Raw genomic sequence first — 10976 nt, 5'->3', positions numbered from 1 at the left:
ATAATTCTCAGGGCTCCCTTCTGAACCCTCTCCAATTTGTCAACATCCTTCTTGAATTGCACCAGAATTAGACACTGTATTCCAGCAGCAGTCACATCAGTGCCAAATACAAAGGTAAAATAACCTCTCTATTCTTACTCAGGAGTCCTGGAAGCAGTGGCTGAAAAAGATAGTCTGCCATCCTGCAAGTATGGCCCAACAGTTCTTTAAAAGCTCTGCAGAAGTAAACGATTAGCCACACAGAGGATTCAGGAATGCTACTACTGCTAAAGAAGCTGTAGCATCCCTGAAGTCTCTAGCCCTTGCTTTAGTCAGGTCAAAACATTTGTCACTTTAACCAAATGTTCTGACATTCCCTTTGAATGTAAATCCATTCAGGTTTACTTACTGTGGCTTTGTCTGCTATTCTCAGGCCTGTAGTTCCCAAAGGATGCAGCTCAAGTTCTGTCTTCAGCATCCACTGAAGGAGATGTAGCAGTTAGGAATTACAAGTCCATCGCGCTACTGAAACTCATCTTAAAATAGTGCATGTCACTTAAGGGTTGGTTGTCCACTATTCTCAAAATAGCAGAATATCTTTACCACCACCACCACTTAAAGATTTCAATTCACATTTTCAGCAAAACATTAGCTATATATTTGATCTGCACAAATCACTACTTGTCATTCAGATGAAACAGAACTTCATACTAGAAGTCTTGAATAACACCAAGCAGAAGAGAAGATACTGTAAAAGTAAAGATATTCAAGAACCCCAGTGAAATCAGAATGTTAATACTGATGTCTAAAATACCCAACTGCTTATAACCAAACCAGATTGGGAGGATCACTATTTTGAGAAAATAGGGTCAAAAATCACATGGCAAATGCACTGCTTTAATACTGGCATGTTATTAAGAAAGTCATATAAAAGAGACTCAAGTATTCAGTACATTACATATTTCTACAGCATGCACTTACCACATTAACAGCAGCAAAGGTCAAGCAGGGTTACTTTTTAAAAGTCATTAAGGGTCTTCCCATAGAGTTTTATAAACAGTATTAATGTACATATAGAGCTGAAAAAACATGACATTTGTTTCCCCCCTCCCCCCTCCCCCCCCCCCAAAAAAAATATATACAGCTAGCCATTTTCATTAATAAATTTATTCTGTCCTGCTGAACCCTGGAAAGAGGGAATGTCTGGCACCAAAAAAAAAAAAATCTACAAATGGAGAACAAAAAACTTAAAAGTAACTTTAGAAGTAAGATTATAAAAACATTTATGAAAAAGATAAAACTTACAGCAATTGAAGTGGTTTACACATTTGGGGTGGCATGGTTGCATTTGTCTCAAACCAACTTACCAATATTTGTGGGTGCCTAAAACCATTGACATTAAAATCAATCAAAAGCTAAAATATAAATAAAACTTGGAAGAGGTGCTCCAAGAACAGCTCAATAAAGCAATTCACCGTAACTCAGTAGACATAATCCATAAAAATAATAGTTTCCCATGAGTATCAGGGAAGTAGGCACTAACTGGAAAACACTGAGTCTTGGTGTTGCAGTTTGTAACTGAAAGTCCATCTCTTGTTACTACTGTGCCATACTCCATACCTTTTAAAATGTACCCCAAAAATTTCTTTGAAAGTATGTAAAAACTGTTACGTTGTCTTTCTGAATCCCTTTAAAATTGGATATATATTTTCAAATGCTTCATAAATTTCTGCTCTGACTTTAGCACCTAGAAACAAAAAAATTAGAAAGTACATTGTGACAGTTATAACATACTTATATTTCACAATTAGTTATGATCCAGATACTGTACAGATGAGGCAGCTTCCAATCACACTTACACTATCTCTTCCCTGTTTCCCTACACTATTGGGATTGCTTTAGATTTGCAATTTTTGTTGGCTTGTTTTCTATTATCATGATTGAATAGTTTCATACGTCTAATAGAGTATAATTGTATTTATACCTGAGTGTTGAATACTTGTAGTTTATAGATTTCCTGTAAGCATTTCCTTGTTATAACTTCATATAATTTTATTCAGAAGAATGGCTTTTAGAACATAGTGTAAAAATAACTATAGCCTATAACCCATTTTTGCTCTCAGCATGTCCACCACACCAACAAACTGAGTAGTAAATAATACACAAATGAAACCTCTGATTTGGAAAGGTTTTAAATTCTGAAAAGTGTAGTTTAGCATTCTAAAGACACTCTGAGTAAGAAAGATGTATGTTCCTGGTTTTGTAGCCTAACCCTAGACTGTTAAAAGCATCAGTGTTGGCTTGGTTACTTACCAGTTAAAACCACCTTTCCAGAAACAAAAATAAGCAGGACAATTCTTGGCTTGATCATTCGGTAGATTAAGCCAGGAAACAACTCTGGCTCATAACTGAAAGGAAAGAGAGAAGGTCAAGCAAATGCACAAACTAATCTGAAAGTGATGTTAGCTGATCAGATTCACTCTCCCCATGTTTAGCAACAGAAAACAGCTATCCCACCTTCACTTTTTTTTGGGGGGGGGGGGGGGGTGGGGGGGAGAAGAGAAGGCTCCACAAAGGTTTAGTGGGGAAGGATTAGCATCTGGCTGACAAAACCAGAGGCAAAGGAACAAGAGGAATCAAGGTGTAGGATACTCCCAATCTGCAACGGAACAATCTAACCAGTACAGTACACCCTTTGAGATCACTAGATCAAGTGTTCAGCAATAATGAATCATACTAAGCTTTTTTATTTACCTGCTAAACTGTTGATGTGTAAGTACCAATCCCTCTAATCTGATAGGAAATTTCACATCACAGCTTCCCACCATATTCTGAATCTTAAAATCCAAGAATTTTGCTGGAAAGCCCAATTTTTGAACAACTCTGGCATATTTCCTTGCTGCCAATCTGGACTGCTCCTCGCTGAAGGGAGAAAAGACATTCATTGTATTCCCTCATGTAAGTATCACTGAAGTGACCAACTTTAAAAAGCAAATATATATATGTGGAAAAACTGAAGGGAATGAGGAGTGTAAAGCTGTATGCCAAAATACTTGTATACATTGTTAGCAACTACTAACAGTGCTTTCTATCTTGTTAATATCCTTTCAGCAGCCTCAAAATAATTATTTCACATTTTGGCCCTTACAGTTTATGAAATTAACAATAGAAGTATTCATTCTCTACAAATCCCCCTCTCAATATGCTACCAGAGTCCTATTCTCCCCTATCCACCCTTAGTCTACAAGGCCTAGTAAAACGTTGTAACTGAATTCGTTAGTCTGATTATTTTGTCCTTCCTTTTTGGATGGTTGCTCTCTGCTCTTCTTTTCACAGAGTAAAGCTTCTTTCTTGGCCACTGGGTCTAGGTCTATTTTAATTATTTTTAAATCTCTGTAAAGCATCCAGCTGCAGTGAGGAGCATTATATAAGCCAGTGATACTCAGACCTCAGTGCTTGATGGGCCAAATCAGCATTACCCAAAAGAGCCACAGTAGGTGAATTCATTTACTATAGTACTATATAGTCATATTTAAACAATATGAAGGGAAATATTTAGTTTTTATATACATATATACTCACAGCAAAATGACTTATTTTATCAACTACAATTGGTTAACATAGTAAAAGCATCCTGATTGGTTGTTAATTAAATCACACCCTGTTTTAATATCATGTGCTGCAAAGAGCCACAGAAGACACATTAAAGAGCCTCTTGCAGCTCACAAGCCTCAGTCTGAGTATCTCTGATACAAGCAAATAAACAAACCCTACTATAACTCTTCACCATCAAGTGCACAGTACATTAACTCCTCGCACCTCTGTAAGGCAAATATAATTTTACAAATGGGGAATCTGAGGCATACTGGTTAAGTACCTAAGATCACATAAATCAGTGACCAGTCAGTGTAGAAACCAGACAGGATGGATTGTTTTCATTCAAGATTTAAATGACTTCAAACATGATTTAAAGTCAATAGTAAAAAATGCTTCATTAGAATTAAACTAAATTTGTGTAAAAAATTAAAACTAAAAAGATGCACTCGGTCATTAGTAGTAAAGCCCAAACATTTTGGTAATCCCCTTGATCTCTTCAAATGAAAGGTAGCCTGTCACAAAAGTTGGACAACACATATATGCCTTATTCAAATGGTGACTGGGCTTAGTCAATTAAATTCCTTCAGTCTTTAATTTTTACAGTAAAAAGGGGGAAATGTTATGTTTGTAACTAGAGAAACCAGGTGGGTGAGGTTAATATCTTTTAATTGGACTTTTGTCCAATAAGAAGAGCTCTGTATAAGCTCGAAAGCTTGTCTCCCTCACAAACAGAAGTTGGTCCAACAACAGATATTACCTCACCCACCTTGTTTCTCTAATATTCTGGTACTGACACAGCTATCACAACACTGCACATCTCTAGCTAGACATTCACCAAAACACAACATAGGTAAACCATATTGTTAAAGCTAAACATTAAAGTCAAGGAGTTTAGGGATTTTCTTCAGCTTTTTCTTTAAACTAGGCTTTTCCTTTTAATGGATTTTTAATATTCAACAATATGTGCATTGGCATTTGAAAGTTATAAAAATACTTTCAATGCTTTCTTATTCCATGAAGAACCCCAATACTCTCTCTAGGAAATCACATAGCTATCAGTATTACACTGTGTGTTGTAGTTATTGGCTGGTGGAAAAATGTAATAACTTCACTGCTTGGATTTAATGTATCATGTGTTTTGTTAAGCCATGCATTCATACTAATGGAAAATCAGAGGGTAGCACTGGGAACACTGTTCAGGTATCATGCTCTGCCCAGATTGCATATGAAGTGAGTATATCTTGCTTCACTCTACAGGATCCCCTTTGGCCAGTGCAGAAGCACTGACAAGCTCCAGGAGGAGGGGCCTCTGAACATGGGAACCTGTGGGGGTCATCATGATGATTTGGGATGGATGAGGGAAATTACTGAGAAGTCAGATCACTCTCCTCCACCCGCTCAGACATTTCTCAGAGGCATTAGTGCACACCTACAATTCTGTGCCTGTAACATTCCATTTTTAAAATGAGGGCTTTGTTTTAATGAGAATAGGTGAAACCACAGAAGTTTCTAAAGCCTGTACCCCATTTGGACGATGGCACATACACCAAAAATGCTGTTCTAACTTAATCAGTTATTTGGAAAGAAGTGTCTGGGCTGCCAAGCTTGCTTGTAGGTCAAGATATAGCCAATGCCAGTAAACACTGTAGACTGGAATGGTCAATTGATCCTGAATTACAAGCTGATTAATGAGCAGTTACAAGTTAGTTACACAAACCTTTTTGCCCCTGTGCACACCATTTTTCCGGAGCTGAATATAAGTGCAGTAGTTCGTGGTTCTCTTATTCTCATGATGACAGCAGCAAAACGCTGAAATGCATAACTTGAAGCTGTTAGTGATATTATTGCTAGAAGAATTCTATACAAATAAATGCATTACTAAATTTTAAACAGTATTAACCAACTTAGTACTATACTTTCCACTTACGCAGCCTTCTTAATTCTGAAAGCGCTGTCAACTTGAGATCTAAACCATTTTAAAAAATGAATGAAAAGTAGCTTTAAATACTATGCCTGACTCCCCCTGCAAAAATGTGCTTTTACAATCACATTTTCCTTTTATTAAAATGTTTCTTTTACTGTGTGAAAGACCGATATAGACAAGAAGAAATCTTACTATAAAAAGGGAACAAATTATTCTGTATCGTGTGTTGTTAAATGCACCAAATTATTTGAAAAAAGGAACAGACTCTCTGCAATCTTTCAGTTATATTAACATTGCTTGTGACAATCAATTTCCAGACAGAAGTTTGATTTTGTCCCTTTAAGCCTCAACACCCTTGCAAGGTACAAAACTCTTAGATCTTCATTTTACTGATGAGAAACTAAAACAGGGAAATTGAAGGATTGTCCAACCTCAGAATGTTGGTTATGTTATGGGTAGAAACCAGAAGCCAAATTCTTGTCAATGGAAGTCAGCTGAATTACTTCAAACACACACCAGTAGCATCATTACTCATAGTTCCAGGCTGTAATCTCTATGTGTAGAAATTTAAGCCCACATTTGAGTGAACTACGGTTTTAAATTGTGTTTGGATATTGGCATGAGTAATAGGCCCAAAGCATGTGACCAAAAAGAATGAACTCATGAGAAGGATTGTGTATGTTAAACTTGTATTGACCCTTTGCAAATTACCAGAGTTCTCTTATTTAACATTTGGGAAATAAAGAAAACATGGTTAACTGGGCACCAGGTGCAGTAAATTATTGGTTAGAAATGCTTAGTCCAGTAGTTGGAAAAAATATGGGAAGTGAGTGAGAGAAGGGAAATATCCCTGAATAAAGTAAAGTGCAGCCCTCAACTGCTTCAGCTAACTTCAGCTAAGGCCCAATAACCAACAATGATGTCACTTGTTAGTTATAATGTATTAAAAAAAACAAGGCTTCCTATGTGTTTTGTCAGAGCTTTTCCCTAGCCCTCTGGAACCATGCCATGAAGGGAAGGGGTCTTCCAGGCGTGATCCGATTGAGAGTATATTTAGACAATACTTATAACTGTATCGTGGTAGGGTATAGAATATAGGTGTGTAGATATGCTTATGTTTGTATTTTGGTTGTAACTAGCACCATGTGGCCTTTTGACTCATAAAGGAATGCTTGTGTGGAAAATGACTTGTGGTAAACCTTAATAAAATTATTTCCAACACTGCTGCTTAATTTTTATTTATGCAGGGTACCACAACACTAATTTAACCATAAATTCCTTTATTAAATCCAAAGGCCAAATGGTATTTATACAAATTGCTCTAAACATGCTTAAATACCAAGCAATTTACTTCATCCAAGCAGTAACAAAACATGTGATCAAGATACTTACAAACAGACTAAACCCAGGGGTGCTTAGATCCATATTGGTCAGCTCCAACTTGATCAGGCAGGTATTAACATATGAACCCCTTTAAGAGTTTACTTTTTTATACCCTTTAACAAACAAGTGATGTCACTGCCAATGATCAGACCTTAGCTAAGGCAAAATGAAGCAGTTTCTTATATAGTTAATTTCCTGCACCTGGCACCCAATTAACCATGTTTTATTTCTATTACCGGTTTCAGAGTAACAGCCGTGTTAGTCTGTATTCGCAAAAAGAAAAGGAGTACTTGTGGCACCTTAGAGACTAACCAATTTATTTGAGCATGAGCTTTCGTGAGCTACAGCTCACTTCATCGGATGCATGCAGTACTTCAACCCAAACCTTAAATAAGAGAACACCCTTATTTTGAAGGATCACTACAAATTTAACACAACAACTCTTCTTTCTCCCAGGCTCATTCTTTTTGGTCACATGCCTTGGGGCCTATTGTTCATGCGAATATCCCAACTCAATTTAAAATCATCATTCACCCGATCTAATGTGGAGCTATTATCCTACAACCACACTACACTTCCTTGTAAATGCAGATGAATGGCTTGAAAGCTAGAGATACTATAAATTCCTTAAAAGGTTTTTAGATTAAACAATAAAGGTTGATAAACATTGAATTATCATCAAAACAGAGTGTATAACAAATCCGTCATCTTGATTATCCAAGTTCAAACTTTACATAGCCTACCTACCTTAAAAACAACAATAGCATCATGCTGTTGCCCCAAACTACTCTTGCTGAAGTCACATCCCACTTACATGTGGTTGTGTAACTAATGTTTTGCCTTTATGGAAATAAGCTATAGTACAACTATGGCTACCATCTCAAATTTACATAAGCATGTGCTTTTATTGTTCTATGACTAGAGTTTAAACTAGCACTTCCCTTGTCCAGGGCCTTAAAAAAAAAATCCACACCCCCACTACTAAGTAGGAACTTTTCCCGAAGGCAAGAGACATCAATTCTGCAACATTAAAGCTTTCATTTGAAAAAAAATTAGTTGCAAAGAACCTTCCTAACAAGAAAGGAGTACAAAAGCTGAAGCAATGACATTTCCCTGATCCAGTTAAAGGACAGCTCCAGGTCCTCTACTTGCTGTTCAGAGCTTCCCAAGCTGTAGAAAAGAGAAAGTAAACTACAGCCATCCATTTTTACTGCTGATATTTAGAATCTTGTGGACAAGAGCAAAATGGACCAAAAAAAATAATCAGGGTACTGTCGGTTAGAGGTTTCTGATGAAGCAGCAAAACTATCAGCTCAGAAAGACACTGGCGCTACGAGGTAAGAAGGCCCAAAAATGGAGGTTGGAGGAGAGGTGAAGTGACTCCATGCTGAGGGAGGGGCTGACCCCTGCGCATCCCTAAGTCTCTGGGGTGGCAATGCAGCACAGAAAAAGCATTGCTTCTTCTCCAGCAGAGGGACTGAAGTACAGATATGTAATGATATGAAAGATGGAACTCCCGATCATTGTCCAGGAACAGCAAACCCCGCTGTCCAGCATTTTGAAATATGGAGGGAGAGAGTTTCCACCACACCATTATAGAAACCTTAAGTGTGTATATAACTTGAGTAATCTGGTCTTTTACAAAAAGAAAAGGAGTACTTGTGGCACCTTAGAGACTAACCAATTTATTTGAGTATGAGCTTTCGTGAGCTACAGCTCACTTCATCGGATGCATACCGTGGAAACTGCAGCAGACATTATATACACACAGAGACCATGAAACAATACCTCCTCCCACCCCACTGTCCTGCTGGTAATAGCTTATCTAAAGTGATCATCAAGTTGGGCCATTTCCAGCACAAATCCAGGTAAAAAGCTCATGCTCAAATAAATTGGTTAGTCTCTAAGGTGCCACAAGTACTCCTTTTCTTTTTGCGAATACAGACTAACACGGCTGTTAGTCTGAAAACTGGTCTTTTACAGGTTTCAGAGGAACAGCCGTGTTAGTCTGTATTCGCAAAAAGAAAAGGAGTACTTGTGGCACCTTAGAGACTAACCAATTTATTTGAGCATGAGCTTTCGTGAGCTACAGCTCACTTCATCAGATGTCTTTTACAGTCACTCTTGTCCCATCAGCCTGCCTCCCTCCCTCTTGATGTTTGTTAAAAATCACTCACATATCCCATCTTTAATTAGACTGTATATCCTTCAGATATGCATACATTAGGAAAGAAGGAGTGTATATACACACACACCAACTCCCTAGTGTAAACAGGGAAATTTGTATTTTAACCTGAGTTATTTGATAGAGGGTAAACAATAGGAAAGCACCTATGATTGACCTCTACCAGCTAACATGTTAGTATTCTAATTGCCCTGTTAACACATGTTAAAAGAGCTAACAATGTTAGGAACCATTAGGAAAGATAGAAAATATCATCAATATATCCATGCTACGCCCACACTGAGTCTTGGTTGCAGTTTTGGTTGCCCCATCTCAAAAAAGATACAGAAAAGGGAAGAAAAATTATTAGGAACAACTTCCATATGAGGAGAGATTAAGAAGACTGGGACTGTTCAGTTTAGAGAGAGGCTATAAAATCATGAATGGCAGGGAGACAGTGAATAAGGAAGTGTTATTTACCCTTTCACATAACATAAGAACAAGGGGTCACTCAAAGAAATTAAGGGGCACCATGTTTAAAACTAACATCTGGCAGTACTTCACACAACACACAGTCAAGCTATAGAACTTCTTGCTAGGAAATGCTGTGAAGGCCAAAACTATAACTGGGTTCACAGAAGAACTAGACAAGTTCATGAGGATAGCTCCATCAATAACTCTTAGTCAAGATGGTCAGGGACACAACCCCATACTGCCAGAAGCTGGGACTGGATGACAGAGAATGGATCACCTGATAATTGCCCTGTTCTGTTCATTCCCTCTGAAGCATCTGAAACTGGCCACTGTTGGAAGACAAAATACTGCGCTAGATGGACCATTGGTCTGACCTAGTATGGCCATTTTTGTGTATTAGCTAATACACATTTTTAGACACTCTCCCTGCCTCACACTAGTGAGGACAAGGCCTTCGTAGCAGGGACCCTGTTGTAACGGATACAGCAATTTCCTGAAACATCCTTGATCAAAGAGATGGCAAAAAGGCAGTCTGGCTTGCTGGGGATATCAGTGTAAATCAGGGAGCTGTGCAGCCTTAAAAACCCTTGTCAGAATGCACTGAGATGTGGGTCTCTGCCCAGGAGGCCTGATGGCTGGGCACTGGAAACCTGTAAATCAGTGCCCTTGGTGGACCATGGAAGGGGGAAATACAGGTGCAGTTGCCCTGAAACTGACACCTGTCTTCTTATAGGTTCACATAGCACCTAGCACCATGGGGCCCTGATTTGGTCCTTTGACTGCTACGATAATGCAAATCTCAGTTGAATATCATAGAACCAAAAAGAGAAGTGAATCTTGGGAGGGACTGGTTGCCAGCCATGTTAACAACTGTGCTCAAACACCGTCAATTCATAGTGCAGAGCAGGGGTTCTCAAACTTCATTGCACCGCGACCCCCTTATGACAACAAAAATTATTACATGACCCCAGGAGGGGGGACTGAAGCCCGAGCCCCACCACTCTTGGGGTGAGAGGGGAGGAGAAAAGCCTAAGCACTTCAGCCCCAGGCAGGAGGCCTGTAACCTGAGCCCTGCCACCCAGGGCTGAAACCCTCAGGCTTTGGCTTCAACCCTGGGCAGTGGCGCTCGGGCTTCAGCTTCCATCCCGGGTGGTGCGGGTTTGGCCCCGGGCCCCAGCAAGTCTGAGCCAGCCCTGACAACCCCATTAAAATGGGGTCATGACCCACAATTTGAGAACCGCTGGCGTAGAGGCTCTAAAAAGCCACGGCTCTTGGCTTTGAACTACACAGACCCACAATGGAAACAAATAAATTTGACTCTACAATTACACTTGAGGATGGAGATGGTAAAGAAGTGGGAGGTAGGAGCCCCTGAGAGCAGGAAGCACATGACTCTCTGTTTAAACTACTACAGACAGGTCTACAGAAGAAGCTTTTGCCAATCTAGCAACATTG

General features: G+C 39.0%; 1 protein-coding gene across 4 annotated transcripts in view; it reads right to left on the bottom strand.

The window, feature by feature from the left end:
* Window positions 1–855: 855 nt before the first annotated feature.
* The window catches only part of TBP (TATA-box binding protein), a 30450-nt gene continuing 20329 nt past the window's right edge, over window positions 856–10976 (bottom strand). For all 4 annotated transcript variants that reach the window (XM_048843938.2, XM_075126894.1, XM_048843939.2 and 1 more), the window contains 4 exons: window positions 5294–5385; window positions 2734–2901; window positions 2293–2387; window positions 856–1726 (listed from right to left, as the gene is read on the bottom strand). In XM_048843938.2, the coding sequence (XP_048699895.1) occupies window positions 1647–1726; window positions 2293–2387; window positions 2734–2901; window positions 5294–5385 (435 nt within the window). In that variant the 3' untranslated portion in view covers window positions 856–1646. The remainder of the gene's footprint in view (window positions 1727–2292; window positions 2388–2733; window positions 2902–5293; window positions 5386–10976) is intronic.

Source organism: Caretta caretta, chromosome 3 (assembly GCF_965140235.1).
Source record: "Caretta caretta isolate rCarCar2 chromosome 3, rCarCar1.hap1, whole genome shotgun sequence".
In the NCBI taxonomy this organism is placed as follows: Eukaryota; Metazoa; Chordata; order Testudines; family Cheloniidae; genus Caretta; species Caretta caretta.
The sequence above is the reverse complement of the archived record's forward strand: the minus strand, read 5'-3'. Positions and strand labels throughout refer to the sequence as shown.